Source organism: Leuciscus leuciscus (assembly GCF_965113295.1).
Source record: "Leuciscus leuciscus genome assembly, chromosome: 21".
NCBI classification, from domain to species: domain Eukaryota; kingdom Metazoa; phylum Chordata; class Actinopteri; order Cypriniformes; family Leuciscidae; genus Leuciscus; species Leuciscus leuciscus.
In genome coordinates, this window is record NC_138745.1 from 12,826,689 (window position 1) to 12,844,860 (window position 18,172).

An 18,172-nucleotide genomic window follows, 5' to 3' on the forward strand; every position below is an offset into this window, starting at 1 on the left:
ATTGGCGCAATGCTATTTTGAGGCAACTGAAATACACTGAGCCATTGACCAACTGAAACCTGGTCTAAAGTCAATGGCGCAGTATTTTTTTTTTGTTATTTAAAGAGCACATTAGTAATGTGCGCCTATAGTCGGGTCCACAACACGCGTACACTCTGCTTATTACACACACAGGGACATGCAGCAGCTAGTGATGTAGTACTCGAGTCCGGTCTCGGACTCGAGACCGATTTCTGCTTTCTCGGACTCGTCTCGGACTCGACCCTTCAAAGACTCGGTCTTGACTCGGACTCGACCCTTCAAAGACTCGGTCTTGACTCTGACTCGGCATAGGCGGTCTCGTCCCCATCACTAGTCCACTAGAATACATACCACTAGAAAATTTGTATTTGCTCTGCATGTCCTAACTATGATTAAAAAAGTCAGGGTGGGCTTAACTTGTTGATGACAGAGCAGCACTGTTGAAGCAGTTTAGAAAAATAGGCAGAGGGCTTAATTTGAGCCGGAACATGTTCCGTCACCTCCGACGTTGGATCCGGAACCTTTTTTATTGGATCCGGCACCTCCTGTGTCACTATGGAAAATTAATTGCCTAAATGAAAAAAATAAAATTACTGTTTGTGTAGTGTTCAATGTTGTTATTTGTCTGGTTAGTCTTTCTTCGCCATTGAAGTTGCGATCAAGCTGTCGCAAGCTGAAGCTGTCATCAACATGTGAGCCCACCCTGACTTTTTTAATCATAGTTAGGACATGCAGAGCAAATAAAAAGTTCTACAAAAATCTTGTGTTTGCATTTGCATTACATTGAATTGTTATTTCGACATAATATCTTGTTATTTCGACATAATAAGGGGACATTCTAATTTGCATTAAGCCACATTAAGCGTTCTAATAATGGTTTTCTATGGGAGGAAAATGCTTAACGTGTAATTGCGTTCATATTCTGGGCTCATCTGATTTTTTGTACATAGCATAGCCTACTTTGTTATGATTTTAGTATCATAATGATTAATAAATGCATGCACAATTATCCGTGAATTTTGACCACTTCATTAAGTTTTGTTTTGTAAAAAGCCTTTCTTTAAAGTGAATTTCGTTTTGTATAAATTGTATCTTAATTTTAATAAATTTTTCATCAACCAATTGCCTGGATTTAATGAATAATAAGCAAATATAACAGACAATATAATCATGGAGGCGCCCACGCGGTCTCTTGCATTGCACGTTAACTGGCGCGCATATCTCATCCTAACTTAACAAAACTCAGTGTATGCCTCACACAGACATGAGAAATACATCAAATACACAAAGCTTGAAATGTCTTTAAACGAAATAATTCAAAACGAAAAAAGAAAAAGGCTACTCTCTGATTATGAAATCCATTATGTGCATTTCTCTCTATGGGCGCGTTCACTATGAATAGCCTATGGCGATCGTCAACTTCATCTTTACAGCCGACAGTGTCAGAAAACACTAGTTTATTAATAAAAATCATGTACGCGTCACCGGATTTACAAATGTACATCTTGCTTGTTGCACGCACACATATCTCGAAATAACGAGATATTATGTTGAAATAACATTATTATTACTAATAATAGCCTACATCTTTTAATAATAATTCATAATTCATAATAATTTAATAATCATAATTGAATATTAAATATTTAGTGGCCAAGTTTTGCGCAGCTCCCCCTGTCAATGATCTAGCACCTCCTCAGCACATGCGTTAAAAATTATCTGGTGCCGCCCCTGCAGAGAAGCTACGCAAGTAATTTTTATTTTTTTGTTCCGTTACCTCCAACCCCCGTTTTGAGTCCCTCGGACTCGACTGAATTTGAAAACCAACGGACTCGGTCTCGACTCGGACTCGACCCTTCAAAGACTCGGTCTTGACTCGGACTCGACTAAATTTGAAAACCAACGGACTCGGTCTCGACTCGGACTCGACCCTTCAAAGACTCGGTCTTGACTCGGACTCGGCATAGGCGGTCTCGTCCCCATCACTAGCAGCAGCACACAAACTAGCCAAATATTAGAAAATAAAAGGATTACAATGTAAAAGATTAATATTGTGTACATAAAGATATGGTGGAATCCGGCTTGTCCTGTATATGGTCTGATTGCGCGCTTCACCTCGCGCATGATCAGATCCGTTTATGCTCTGGAGACTCGTTCAGTCTTTCAGCTTACAAATTTCGTCATGTAAATAGCAATCCGCCATGGCGCAAGTGCAACTGGCTTTTAAATGGAATGGGAGATGAGACTCTGGTTGGTTTATTTTACTTTATGCCCAAAACACACCCATTACTCATTAAGAGAATAGGGACAACCCCTTTAGACCATTTTCGATCATTTTCCCCATCGTTAAACTAGCAAAAGTGGATTCAGATACGCCCTAAGTGCACTTGCGCCCTGCGCTTTAGACCATGCGCTTATATCGTTAAAATAGGGCCCTAAAGCTGCTTTGAAACAATCTGTACTGTAAAAAGCGCTATAAAAAATAAAGACTCAATCGATCTCGAACTCTCACTCGCTGTCTATTTAGGTTTGTTTAGTGCAAATCTACGGAGCCTCTGTAAAAATCACACTGGAACACTTAAGTGTTAATTAAGTAAAAAAATTACTTAATGACTTTTTATCATTATTAACTTATTAAACATTCAATACACATCCACTAAGTGTAAAACAAGAAAAAACATGATAATCGCGGTTACTTGCATTTCTCTGCAGTTGGCCTGTCAGTATTGCAGTATTAGAATATTGCAATTATAGCGACATCCATATTGCACATTTGCATTTGTTTTTAATTAATGTTAAGATCCCTGATTGGACACCTCAGGTTTTGTCAGAGGTCTCAGTGTTTCTGTTGATTCTATGGTTGATATCAGACCTTTCTGCCACTGACTCAAGGTTGGAGGTCACGCAATATAAATCTGGCTGGAACTATCTGTTATAATTGTAAGTGTCTCTGCTCTTTTTATCATCATCACTTCGTCTCCTGCTTCTGCTCTTCCCTGGCTTTCTCAGCCAAACTCTCAGGCTGATAGAAGACGTATGTCTTCTGGACGTATGCCTTTGGCATCTGGGGTCATATCTAATATATTCAATATTTCTGATGTGGAGATCCATCCGATCTAACATTCTGGCATGATCTAACACCTGGGTTGTTTAATTCAGCTTTCCACGATAGTAGTTCTAGGACAGTCTTGTCCGACTATGCTTCACATTCTAAGACACTGCAGTAAAATTTAAATAAAAAATTTGGTTTGAACCAATGCCTATATTGTGATTTATGCTATTTTTGAGTCTCAACTTTGAAATGATTAATTTCATTATTCAAAATTCAAACAATAAATGTCATTTTGACACTCTTTAATGTGGTGAGCCATATTGCTGCAGTCCCTCAGTTCAAGTGGCAGCATAGTGCGTGTGAACCGGTCATCTTGTCTTCTTTAGACTACTAGGTACAGCACATGAAGAATGAACATCAGAAGATATGTTGAAAGATACAGTACACCTAACTGAAATGCATCATCTCCCATGTAATCACCCAATCAGAATTTCAACCACAGAAATGCATTAATAGCAACATGTCACCTGACATCACATTTCCCTCAGGAAAGAGTTGACTTGTTGCTAACAGCTAAATGCTTGTTAGTTAGCTTAAAACTTAGTAAATATAGATGAATGAGCTGAAACATTTGACTTTATCATCATTTATGTAAAAAAAACAAAACAAATCATTTTAATGAGAGAAACTGAGTCGATGTGGAATGACTTTATAAAGATATTGATAAAGATAAAATTACACTGAATTTGTAATACCTTAGAGTGAGGCACAAACGGCTCAATGAGGAAGTTCTTCAAAATCCCTTTCGCCTTCCCAACCTGAGGAACAGGGAAAAAAAACACTTTCAATCAAATGTCAAATTATTTATGTACTCTTTAAGCTTCATGATTATTGCAGGTTTAATGAAGCTAAATTTAATACCACCTAAATAGAAATGCAACAAGCCCTTAAAATCATTGTGGTAAGCAGGGCGGGGCCGAGAGCCGTGAGAGAACGGCGCGAGGCCGGTGGCGTGATTGATGATGAGCGCCACATGCACGCTGCACCGTTCTCGTATCTCTCACGGAGGAGCTTCGGAAGCAAAGAGAAAATCACTCACTGCTCTTGACTGAATAACGTTTATAGCTTTAATAAGGATTCATCTATATTTAATTTATCATTTATGCAATGAAGACTGTGAAGTGTTTAATAACTTTATTCAATTTCTGTTCCTACTAGTTAGACCTACCTGAAAATCTTAAAGCACTGTTTACAAGGTTGCATGGGTAAAAAAACAAAAAAACAAAATGTGTGCATTTTAACAGGGAAGGTAAAAATCTCTGTCCCATCTGGAAAAAAACCTTAGTGTTGAACCATGATATATTAAAGACACAGCTAAATGTGACATTTATGTGAAGATTGTTTTAAAGGTGCCGTAGGTGATTATCAGCCGAATTATTTTGTTTGTTATGCTGGTTGAAAGTCTCCTCGTATCCTGATAACAATCACTCTGTTAAGCGGTCTAAATATATTTTTATAATATATATGTCTTCTGTGGAAGGAATGAGACCACAAAATGTTCGTTTAATCGTTGCATTCGGTCCGAGCGGTCCTATAGCACGCGTTCCCTGTCGATCAATGTTTGTTTGCATACCACTGTGCAGGCTGTTCACGCAGACATAATAAGTCATCAGCGTGTTTCACGTACGCACTGCAAACAGAGCAAGAATAGCAGGTAAACAGCAACAACAACCAGACTCTCACCGTGGAACCCCTGGCATGCAAGAAATATTATTACACCCTGACAAGTTTTGCTAGCTAAACAAACCGAAAACTTGCTGCATCTAATTCCGTTTTTAAGAATTTGTTTATGTTTGGTATTGTAGTACTGTTACTAACTGTACTATAAAGTTTTCTCAACGGTGAATGACACATGATGAAAGTGAAAGTGAAAGTGACACGTGACGGCCAAGTATGGTAACCCATACTTGGAATTTGACCTCTGCATTTAACCCATCCAAGTTAATGCACACACATTAGGAGCAGAGTAGTGAGTAGTTAACACACACACACTGCAAACGTGGATACACACACCCAGAGCAGCGGGCAGCCTTTGTGTGGCGCCCGGGGAGCGATTAGGGGTTAGCTCAAGGGCACCTCAGTCATTTCCCACCGGTTCTGGAATCGAACCAGCAACCTTTGGGTTACCAGTTCAACTCCCTAACCACTAGGCCATGACTGCCCCAAATGATGTACTGCAGTAACGTTGTCTCCGGTCTTCTGGGCTGTGCGTGTTCACGCTTTCAGGAGGCGTGGCTTTGGAGGGTGGGACGTACGCTTTTAGTGCTATCATGCTAAAGTTAGCAGATGTCCGCAGATGTCCTACTGCACCTTTAAGTTCACTTAAATTTAATGTTGTCATTTTTTTTTTAAGCCAGTTGTCTATGTAGATTCATGATGTCTAAAACATCCAGGTAATAAAGTGTTCAAACAAAGTCTTTATTATTCTTTATTATTGTATAATCCAGTGACTTTTAATAAAAACAATTGTTTGAACATTTAAAGCCTATTAAAATGTTAAAATCAATAGCTTTCATTAATGGCTATTATTAATGGCTAAAGTTGAGAAAGAAAATCCATGCAATAGAGACATCAGTATTGGTATCAGTGATCCTGGCCTTCATTCATAGTGCATAGTAAAAAGATGCCATTTAACAAATATTTAAAATATACTGTCTTTATGTTGTTTCTACATTATTTTAGAGATTAAATGTGAAAGTATTACAACAAAAATATATCAAAAACTTTAATGTTAAGTGCAATTAATCACGATTAATTACAGAAAAGTGTGCGATTAATTAGCACATTTTTTTATCGATTGAGAGCACTAAATATAATAATATAATATGAAAAAAATTAAGCAGTTACACTGAGATGGTTTGGGACAACCATAATGTGTTTTTGCATGGTCAATTATTGACAGACAGCATAAAACCATCAACATTAAATGTTTACTTTTTGCTCATGAATTCCCCTTTGTGAGATAAATTATTTACCAGGTTTTATAATATAATATAATATAAAACAAACTGAAACATTTAAACTGAGATGTATAAGCTAAATATATATATATATATTTTTTTTAAAGTGAACATTCTTTATAGTTATCAAAACATTCTTGAACCCAAACACCCCATCCCCCACCCACCCCACACACAAAATCTATTTAAACTGAGGTATGTAACAGAGGTATTTTGAGTCAGCACAGTGCACTCTACACCTGTGGTGGGTGTGTAATTGTAAATGTCTCAGAGTTTTGTTACCGTTCTGTGTTCATCATCCATTATTTCCATAATTTAATCAAGTCGCTCTCCTTTAAAGGGATACTCCACCGTTTTTTCATATTAAACTATGTTATTCCCTTAAGGCGGGCGTACACGGTGCGAGTTCGGACCAGGATCGGACACTCGGGAGGTCGTGAGATATTGCACACGTTGCGAGTCAGTTTAACTGATAATCGCGTCAAAGCAGCTGGTACACGGCACGACTGTCCTGCACGAATTTTATCCCGAGCCGACAGCAATCACGTGAGCTTCCGCGCTAAACACAGAGACCGTCAATGTTGCATGCAGGCAAAGCTTCTGATAGCAAAAAATGACAGAAATGTGTGTGCAAATGATTTGTTGAGAGAGAGAGGGGTGTGTGTGTGTGTGTGTCAGTGTATGCGCACGCTGATGGTTGTGTTGTCAATGTTGCATGCAGGCGTGCGCATACACTGCGTAAATGACTGGTCATGTTCGAGCAAACGGCACTGGGATTGAACAAAGTTTACAAAGAGTGACTGTCCACGTTTTTTGATTATAGCTGTTGTAATGTATTATTGGGGAGCCAGCATGTGCATCAATCGACAGAAACATACATTAGAGGAACTGACTGTTTTACATATTGTTATTTTCAACAAACCATATTATAGATGCGTCATCAGATTTGAGATCAACCGCGGTGCAAGTGAGTCCCAAACCGTGGGTGGAGAACGATAAAGTTAGATTTTTTACCGAGAACCGTTACACCCCTACTGTAAATGTACTTGGTTACTAATGTAACCTCGGATCCCTGAGATAACGGGAACGAGTATTGCGTCGCTAGAAGCAATGGGGAAAACTCCTTTTTCTTTGATTACTGAAGCCTTATTGAATCACGCAGTGAAACTGCACGAGCCAATGGTTGTGCCACGGAATTGCACGAATCAATAGCTGCACAGCAGAGCTGCACAAAACTATGGCGCTAAAGGCCTCTGAAATGGGCGGGGCTACCCCTCCATAGAAGCGGGCATTCCGCTGTAGGATCTCAGATCAATTCGACTGAAGCGACAAAACGCAGAGTCGTGCAGCATAACAGCACTGCCAGCTACGCAATACTCGCTACCGTTATCCTAGGGAACCGAGGTTACATTAGTAACCGAGTACTTTTCCAATCGATATAGATCCCTTGTATTGGGAACTCAGTCCAATGCAGTCCGTGCTATGATAGCGGAACGACAATCATTCTATGGCCTTGGCCTAAGACACTTGAGAATAAGGGCCCTAAGGGGAAACAAGGCTAAGGTAGTGCGAGGCCCGAGACTAAAAGACTCTGACCATTATATCGGAGCCACAAGAAAGGGTTCTAGTGGGTTGAGCTCGCATAGAGGTCAAAGCCCATTTAAACAATGGACACTCCGCTGAACCAAGCCCAACCAAGCTGAACCAAGAGGGCCTTTACTCCGATGGGGCGCTGAAGGACCATCGAAGCATAAGCTAGGGCAATCGCGTCCACTATCCAGTGGGATAGTCTTTGCTCTGTGACCGGATGCCTTTTGGTGCGTCCTCTAAAGCACACGAAGAGCTGCTCTGACTGCCTGAACTGGGCTCGATATATACTCTTAAGGCCCGGACAGGGCAGAGTAAGTGCAACTCTAGCTCATCCTCTGAGGCAGGAAGAGCAGAGAGAGTAATGACCTGTGAATGGAGTAGAGAGCACCTTAGCTACATAGCAGTGTTTTGGTTTAACGACGACTTTACAGTCGTTAGGCCCAAACTCCAGGCAAGAAGCCCTCACAGAGACCGCTTGTAAGTCACCCACTCGTTTGACCAATGCTAGGGCTAGCAGAAGGGCAGTCTTTAGCGAAAGGGGCAGCAGCTCGGCCAACTGGAGCGGCTCGAAGGGAGTAGACAGTAACCGTAGACAGGTCCCATATTGCAACAGCGAGGGAACGAGGTGGGTTCAGCCTTCTTGCCCCCTTTTGTATCATCAAAAAAAAATGATAAGACCTTTATAAGTTCAAGGTTGTTGCATGATTCCTAGTTTTTAGTTTTTTTAATTTAATGATCTAAGAATTTTCATCAGGCTTTTTTTCAATGTCATAAGTTTTATGTAAGAAGCAATTAATTTAATTTTACCAGCAAAGCAGATTTTTAAAATGCGTAATGTTTTAAAAATATATAAATGTCACCCAGAAAAAGTATTCTGTATTTTGTAGATATAGTTTAGTGTAATAAGTAGGGGTGTCAGAATGCACGTGAATATCACGATATTATGTTTGGTGATGCTGTATCGTTTCTCAAAAACACTACTCAATATTTATTCAGTGTATAGATAGATAGATAGATAGATAGATAGATAGATATAGATCTATAGATAGATGATATATATAGATTGCACAAAAAATGTGTGATTTAAATGCAAATGCATAGTTTTTTGCTCAGGTTTTATGCATATAGTGGTGTATTTTTTATGACAGTTTTTTTATTAGATCTTCTAGGAGAAATATCACAATCAATCGCCTTTCTTGCAATTGCAATAAATCTCAATATGTCATATAGTAACCCCTGTATTGTGATACGTATCGTATCACCAGATTCTTGGTGACACACAGCCCTAGTAATAGGTATAGTGAAATTACAACAATAATAAACTTGAGTGAAAAGCAGTTCCTCCAGTTGGATACAAATACAAACATTTTAAAAGGCCTACTGTGATTTCTGTCATCATATGTGATTTCAGCCATTCCTGGACACCCTCGAGGTTCAGGTCAACTGCCACCAATCCCAGCTTCCCTCTGCGTTTGATCAGCTGATCTGGTTTCACAACCAGCCTCTGCACAGAGGGACACACAAATATATTACACTGAAAACGATACAATTTTACGGAACCAAAAACAAGACATATACTCACTTCTGTTAGCAGCCATGGGTGGTCTTGTGCAAGGCGGTCCCAGACGGTGTCTGCAGTGAAGGTGGCGCAGCGGAAACGATTTTGCACAGCTGCCGTGGTGCAGATGTATTTATACAGGAACTCTTTTCCCGTCTGCTCAGAAATGGCCTTAGCAGACATCACAGCCGAGAACACTGACTACAGAAAGACAGAAAAAAAATCAGGGCTTTTACAAACTCAAGCTTAAACTGCAAATCCACTCCTTTTAATTAGGATTGCACTGCCAAAAATGGCACATTTGATGTGATTTTGTCCACAATACTGTTGAGTATGCAATCTGTCTAATGCACGTTAAGCACTCAGACACACTCATTTATCTCTGTATCAGAATACTTGACTCGGAGTCAACTAGCTTGGAGAGTGCATCTTTATTATTTATTATCTAAATCATAAACAAATTACAAGTATATATAAATACAACAGAACAAAGATACAAATTAAATAAGCATGCTTTATATTTTTCAGGTAAATCTAACTGTACTCAGGTACAGATATTGAATCAAATGTAAAATAACACTGCATAGTCTTCACTGTATATATTAAATATAATTAATTAATACAATTTATCTTTGTTAAAACTACAAAAGTGATTTTCTCTTTCTCTTTTGTTGTTTGATAAACATTGGTGACACAAACAGCTGCGGTTTTAATGGGCTGCTGTCACTTTAAGACAAATGCACGGACCCAATATAATCATGATATGCATCCATTTTCTTGTTTACAACACATAACCGGCTGTGTTTACAAGGATACTCGCCGAGACGGGCATTCTGACTTTGACTTTTGCGTGCAAATGATAAACTTTCACTCTATGATGATTAAACTTTGCAATTAATCTGCGAATCACGTGTTCCGAACCGGAACCGATCAACTACGATCACTATACTTGACATTGCACATCCTGCGATGTGACTATCGTGGATGCACACAATGCAATATCGATGCTAAAACTATACATCGTGCAGCCCTAGTGTCGGAGCTGAAGGCCTCGTGGGCAGTGTTCTATCGTGTTGCGCGGTTGCACTTTGGCCGACCCGAATTCTTTTCCCAATCCTGCCTCACTCTCTCCCACTCCTAGCTATACTATCTAAATCAGTGTTTCTCAATTGAACTCGCTACAAAAATTACCAAATGTTTTACTGATGCGAGACTTTTATTTTGAAAGTGTGAAAGCTGTTGACTCTTCTGTCAGACGCAATTTATGTAGAGTGCCTGAGAAAAACATGTTGTCCTGATTCAGTATCTGCTGCCAGATGAGATGTTGCCAGGCTATACAATATATCAGGATCATTATTCTAATGTTATTTTTGTAACTTGTTATGAAATAAAAAGTCTCTCGCCTCAGAAAAAAAAAAAACTTTCCTGTCCTGTCAGACACTACACTGTGTTCACGGTGTGCATTCTTCAATTGGCGCAAGCTGTATATCACTTCACTATATATTAAAAGCTAATGAAATTACAGGCATACAGCATCGTACTTACGTTGACAGTTAGTAAGTCATGGAATTAGTGTTGTCACGATACTAGAATTTCTAACTTCGATACGATACCTTGAAAAATATCGATATTCGATACCATTTTCGATACCACGGAGAAAAAAACTGCCACAATATTAAGTTTTTTTTTTTTATTATTTAAAGCTAAATATAACAAGTCTAGAACATGACAATGAGGGATATTTTACATGAACAAAAATGTCCTGAAGTAGTGCACTTGTTCAAAAGCATTAATGCTGGTTAATACATTAACGTTATTTGATGAACAGATTTAAACACAAACGTGTGTGCATTACACGCGAAAACAATACTATTAGTGCTTTTAACAATACAGATTGTGTCAAAGCACTTAACAGTATCAAATTGGAGGATATAGTGTCAGTAATGTATAATAATAAGATAAAACATAACATTTTCAGTTAAAGGCATTTCATTATTGAATTCAAAGATGTCATTCAATAGCTCAGTTTAGTTTAATTAGTATCTGTGTAATCAAATTGATGATAAGATATGAAGGCAAATTGCAGAATTAAATACTAATTTTTGAATAAAGTTAAATAAGCACAAGTTAATTTACATTTGACCACAGTTAAAATATTTAACGTTACTTGTCTAAGATTTCTCAGTCAGATTATATTAACTTTAAGAATTACGGTGAAAAAACGAGACAACACACACTCATATCAACAACAATACTAGGCCATCTTGGTTAATGTTTCAGAAATGTTAAAATGAGAAGAGTTACCAACCTCTCGAAATTATTTATATAGATCCGGGTGTCGGTCTTTCAGGTGCTTAGCTATATTAGGCCCCGATCACACCTAACGCGTTTTTCAGGTTCGAACACGCGAGGCACACAGCACTCATCACACAGAACGAGCAGTGCGCTGCGTTTGTTATGTTGCTCGGCAACCACTGAAACCGCTGTCCTGTCAGTCAAGTAAACGTCAAATCAGCCTTTTATTAACTTTATTTACTTTCTGTTAACATTGTGGTAGTTACGGTTCGTGAAGTCGTTATAAGCTCCTGGTAACCCGCGAGAGCACCACAAGTTTATCCTCCATCATCGCACTCTCCGGGCGTTCAAGCAACTAGCTTTCATCATTAAAACGGAAGGCCCGCGAGGCGCAGCAGGCGCATAACCAGCGCGCAGAACGCTCGCTGGAAACCAATTGAAAATAGGCGCCTCTCACTGCAAAAAACACGTCAAGTGTGATCGGCCCCATTCACTTCACTTTTGCTATTTAACCAGAGCGAATGAGACGAGTGCGCTTGTGGTGTTTGTCAACGCGCCTTTGGAGAGAAGTGAAAGTGACAGCTCGGCTAGTATCGATACTTCAGGAAATTAGTATTGGTATCGTTCAGATATTTCAGTATCGATATTTATCGAAATATCGATATTTTTGACAACACTACATGGAATTACCAAAAAGTACCAATAAATTACATAACTGGTTCATTGTGTGTTAGCTGGGAAGGATTTGCATGCATTTATGATGTCCATTCTATTCATCAGGAACAGTGTCTATGTTTTAAATGAATAGTTCATGTTAGTATTGTGTATTTACCATGGTAAATGTAGTTTCCGTAACCTCAACCCAAAATACCACTTTATTTTCATTTTGTGTTATTTGCTATATTTTTGATGACTGTGGTGGTTCATTCCAACTTACTAACTTTATTGTATTAACAAAAACTAGTTTGGGACTGCTATGTAATAGCCTTATTAGTAATGTTAGTAATATTCTTTGTGTACGTTAAGTGGGACGGTACTTGTGTGTGTCAAGTGTCAACCATTTTTGAGAAACTAAATTTGCTCGGTTCAAAATCTGGGTTGTGAAAGCCATTTAATGAACATAATATAGGCTATAGCACGTATATAGTTGGCAAGAAAAAAAGAGCTATAGAGAGTATTTTGCTAAATATGTGTTCTATATTACATATTTATTATATTTTTACTTATATCATTAAATAAAGTTGTTATTATAATAAAAAAAACGCATTATATTTAATTTGAGTTATTTTTAACCTTAAATAATACTACCAGCTGATAGGGCTGTCTGTATGTTTACAGCATTAGGTGAATTGTTTTTTTCTTGAGAAAAATTAACGCCTATCTTGAGTACCTAATATTCATCCAAATGAGTCAATATTAAATCACATCACAATAATTGAATTGAAATAATAAAAAAGCGTAGCTTACCAGAAATTGTACCATGCACCATAAAATTTACATATAATTTTACACTTATGCTATACTAATGCCTGAAATGGGCACTTTTTGTGACAGCAACCCTATCATTTTTGATCAAAGATGTGGCTTAACGTCAGAATTTGAACTAAAATCAGTATTCTTATGATTGCTCTGAACATTTCTGACTAAGTTCAACAAACATTAAATTACTTATTCATAAACTTAAAAAAATAATTAATACAAATGTAGGTGTGACGGGGTTGAGACTAGGGTAACAGGGTTGAAGATGGTAATGGGGTTGAAGAGACAAATACAGCTAAATATATACTGTACATAGTTGTTTTTTACTCAAATTCACTGTAAGATTTTCTATAAACGCAAGTTACAAATACCCTGGGGGCTAAGCCCCCCTGTCTTCCAATCCTAGTGACGTCCCTGGTTGTGACCTAATGACCATGGGAAAATGTGGGTCTCATGGCCAAACCAGTTGAGAACCACTGATCTAAAATAAAATGCCAAAAATAAAATCTAAAAATAAATAAATAAATAAAGCTACTTAGCCAGCGATCACATTCAGGCTTGAAAAAGTGATATAATCTCTTTGAAACTGAAGTAAAAGACATTCCTGTTTTTGGAGGCATCAGTTTGTAGTGGGCAGGAAAAAGAGTGTTTTTAGAAGAGTTGTGACAACTACCAAGGCCTTTTAAGAAGGTACCTAAGGTGTGTAAGGATTGATATTCGCTCTGCATTGAGGGCGGCGTCGGGATGTTCTCTAACAGTGCTGAGAGCGGCGTTTAGATGAATATGTTAATATGTGGTCATAAACTTCTTTTTACCCCCCCAAGCGAAAAACGAATAAGAACTTATCCATGAGTATATCAGGGCCTTTAGTGTACATGTAAGTATAAATGTTAAATTATTTAAAATATTACTTTTATAAATAAAATTAGAGGTCAACCGATATGGATTTTTTTGGGATAGCCGATGCCAATATCTAGCAGTGTGGATGTCTGGCCCATGGCAGATACAGTACAACAAAGCTGATATAGGCCTATATGATATTGCAATATTTAATATTAAAGATAATAAATAACACATGCATAATTTCAGCAATTAAATTTGTATTTATTTTATATAATATTTAATAAAATAATCCTTCGCATGGACAGACCATCACACACAGAGTACATGTTATCAGTTTATCATTAAATATTCAAAGACTTATTAAAAATGTGTATTTGCTAAATGCCGATAATATGGAAAAGTATTACAGCATTTTACTTTCAATTATTAGACAGAACTGTTACACAAAGAAAGTAAACTAATGAAGATGGAGAAAAGGCGATGCTGTGCATCTGCACTCAGGCGCTGGGTTCTCCAACACTGTAAAAATAAAAGTCCCGCTTCTGCTAATGGGCCAAACAGAAAAGCTCATCTGCCAATGCCAATAATTATAAAATACAAAATGTTGTCAGATAATATCGGCCTTGGTGATATATAGGTTGACAACTAATTAAAACTGTAGGCTATAAATTAAGTAAATCACACAGAGTGGGTTCACAGGTATTTTTTATCTTTGGTGCAAGGCTAATCTATGTTTTATTTTAGAAGCACTTGCGCTCCTGATTTAAAAAATTGGGAGCACAGTGAAAAATTTAGAACCACATTCTGATTAATGACAGACATAAAATGTTCCATTACGGGGCGATACTTGCCACCTTAAACTGAATTTTCAAGGACATCTTTTACCAATCTTTATAAATGTATGCATCATCTTTTATGTGAAATTCTTACATTTAAATGTAGCCTATAAGTGTTTAAAAAATAATAATTTAAACTGATATTCCATAAAATACAAGTATTTTCCATTCTGAACAGAGCAACATCAAGAATATAAAGTATTGCCCCTCAAGGCCCTGCTTTGAGGTAGTGAATACCATAACACATGAACATGGTAGGCAATGAACATGGTAGGTACAGGTACCAAGGTACATGAGTGCTAAATAATTAAAGAGTGATATCTGTAATATAGCATTTAAAAATATAGCCTTTACACTGTATGTATACTGTATGCACTTATTGGGAAATGTTTGATAAACACATCTACATTATGTAGGCTAAAGCCCAAAAAACCTGTTTAGGGTAGGCTACTTCCTGAATCTGATCTTTAATATTCTCAGCCCTGCCATAGGTTTGGTGCTTGTTTGTGGTGATCATGGGTCAGAATTAAGGCAAAACAATGACAATTTCAGCTGTATTCTGGAATAAAAGTTATATATATATATATATATATATATATATATATATATATATATATATATATATATATATATATATATACATACATATATACACACACACACACACACACACTTCCCCTAATGGACACAGAATGGCCCGTCACACATTAAAAATTAGGAAACCTAACTGCGAGCCACGGGACAAACACTCCCATTATATTCAATGACGCGGTCTAACACTGTAGACACGCGTCGAATATAGAGTTTGTCGCGCTTCCAGGAACAACATATAAGCCCGGCCAAATAAAGCCAAATCTTACCGGGCAAAACACAAAGTCTGACGCTCTTGAAGTTCGCAACTGTCAAACGCGATTACAGTCTGACTCCTGCTGCTGGATGGTGATGTGTTCTTCTTCTTCTGTAATTTCCTGGCGGGTTACGGACCATCGTAAAAGATGCATACTGCCACCTACATTGGGGCGTGTCAAATCATGGTTACTTGATACTTAGGTTATCCTAAGACCAGTTTCATGTAAAAGTGTTCTTCTAAGTGTTCTAACTTTAATTGATTTTAGAATATGTTATTGTGGTATTCTCTACCTTTATCTGTAGGCTATCCCAAGTCTTTTGCCAGTGTTTTTCTATGTTGCTTTTAATGAATGATTTAGGCTACCTTCATCTTTCCTAAGGGGAATCGTTTCGTCAATACGTTTCTGATGCTAATGCTGTTCTAATGCTGTTTTTGCCAATTTGTGAGTTATTTCATTTCATTAGATAATTCAAAGAATTGATCATTTAGCCTAGTTTGTCTAAATTTAGAACTGAAGTAAATTTAAAAGTCATCGCTACCCAGACAGCAAGATGGTGTCGGCCTAGATCCGGGCCACATCTGGCACATGTGGATTCAACGCGATGTGGGCCGGATCTGGGCCAACACTTTGTTGCTGTCTGGGTAGTTGAATTAATTAATTAATTAATTAATTTTGTATTTATAGTGTATTTCATATGTACTACAACCAAAGCGCTTTACAATGTCAGGTTTCTCTCCTCAACCACCAGCACACCACTTGAATGATGTGACGGCAGCCACCGTACAACGGCGCCAGCCGCCAGTGCGCTCACCACACACCAGCTGGAGAGGAGAGAGTGTGATCAAGCCAATCACTTTTTTAGTACATTTTTACAATTTGTTTTCCATGTATATTTTTCTTTCAACTTTAATCCCAAATACTATTTAAATTCTTTCTATATTTTCATTAGCACTGACAATCTCATTTCATAACTTGATTTCACTTATTTTCAATAGTCCAGACATTCTACTAACTATAAGAAGGCCTAATTAAGTTTGCAACATGTCAACTAACTCTCATTAATTAGCAACTAAACTAGATATTAAGCAGAAAGTCTTCTAATACTATAATGACTGGTAGTTGACATGTAGTTGCAAAGTTAGTAGAATGTCTAAAGTATTGTTTTCTTTTTAGTAAATATCATATAACATGATTTTGTTTGTGATATTTTAAAACCCCATTCATAAGACCAATTTTCAGCATTTTAGCTTGCTGAATTTTGTTATTAATATGCTTAATAAACTCCATCATCAGCATATCTGACTGAATTGCAGTGAGACGACTCCTACTATCCCAGCAAAAACTGTCTACTAAGTTAGATTTTTTTTTTTTTTTTTTCTGTAACAGGGTGCTGCTAACTTCTGGGTTGGCCTACAAAAATATATCATCACTGCAGCACTCTATTGCAGAGCCACAACACTATACGTCACAGCAGATTCAGGACAGCAATAATTGGGGTAATTAGAGTGGAGATTATAGCCTCAATTAAGGTTAGGAATAGTTGTGGGCTAGGGTTTAGGCATTTTCTAGGGTGGAGCTAATAGTTGTAGTGCTCTGCTCTGCCCTAACTTCTGGTCTGAGACTGCCAGCTAGTGCTGCTGTCTTGAAACTGCTGTGAAGTATGACTCTGCAGTTAGACATATCTCAGCAGGACTTGCACTAGTGGTGTAATGATTCAGGTCTGTGTTCCTCTGTCATGTCCCGTGTTTATCTGTTCCCCATTATGTTGATTAGTCTCCCCAGTTGTTTCAGATTGACCACGACCCCCTTGTTATCTTGTTTAGCTTGTTTGTCCTTGTATTTAAGCCCTGTGTTTGAGTTCAGTCTTTGTGAGTTCTTGTTTCATTGTTGAGTGCTGTTCCTGGTTGTCCAGTCCCGAGTCATGTTCCCGGAATCTATGTTTGTAAAGTCTAGAGTCTATTTAATAAATTACACTGCATTTGGATCCCGCTTTCTCCTTGTCTCCGCCGCAGCATCACAGAAGAACTCACCACGAAATGGATCCAGTAGCTGTAAGCAACGGTCTAAGAAGTTGGCTATCCTCTCTGTTCCAGGATGGCCAGCCCATCGAGAGGTATGCTAAGGACTATTTAACATGCTGTCATTTAGCATCATTAGAGGACTCTCAGCTCATGGACATATTTTGGAGTGAGCTAGCCCTGTTGCCCTATCGCTCTGATGCCGGATGATAATGCCGGATGGACCCTAGAGGGGTATATCAACCTGGCTCTTCTCCTGGACGGTTCATCATTTACTGTGGGCTTGGTAGTTGAAGAACCCCACAAGCTCACAGTACCCCCTGAGCCTGAGCCAATTCACGTCCCGTCCGTCCAGCCTGAGTACATTCCTGCCGAGCCAGAGCTTCACGTCAGTCCTGCCGATCCAGAGACTGTTCACGTCAGTCCTGCCGATCCAGAGACTGTTCACGTCAGTCCTGCCGATCCAGAGACTGTTCACGTCAGTCCTGCCGATCCAGAGACTGTTCACGTCAGTCCTGCCGATCCAGAGACTGTTCACGTCACGTCTGCCGAGCCGGTGTCTTTGGACAAGATGGCCGCCGCCGAGCCGGTGTCTTTGGACAAGATGGC

At 38.4% G+C, this 18,172-nt stretch overlaps 1 protein-coding gene across 3 annotated transcripts in view; it reads right to left on the bottom strand.

Annotated features, from left to right (window-relative positions):
- aclyb (ATP citrate lyase b) overlaps nucleotides 1-17,729 on the bottom strand; it is an 80,289-nt gene extending 62,560 nt beyond the window's left edge. For 2 of the 3 annotated variants that reach the window (XM_082152698.1, XM_082152696.1), the window contains exons 1-4: nucleotides 15,555-15,712; nucleotides 9,266-9,442; nucleotides 9,065-9,187; nucleotides 3,829-3,891 (exon numbers count right to left, since the gene is read on the bottom strand). In XM_082152698.1, the coding sequence (XP_082008824.1) occupies nucleotides 3,829-3,891; nucleotides 9,065-9,187; nucleotides 9,266-9,424 (345 nt within the window). In that variant the 5' untranslated portion in view covers nucleotides 9,425-9,442; nucleotides 15,555-15,712. Of the gene's footprint in view, nucleotides 1-3,828; nucleotides 3,892-9,064; nucleotides 9,188-9,265; nucleotides 9,443-15,554; nucleotides 15,713-17,575 lie in introns of those variants that run through there. The other variant, XM_082152697.1, reaches the window with a different exon arrangement.
- Nucleotides 17,730-18,172: the final 443 nt, after the last annotated feature.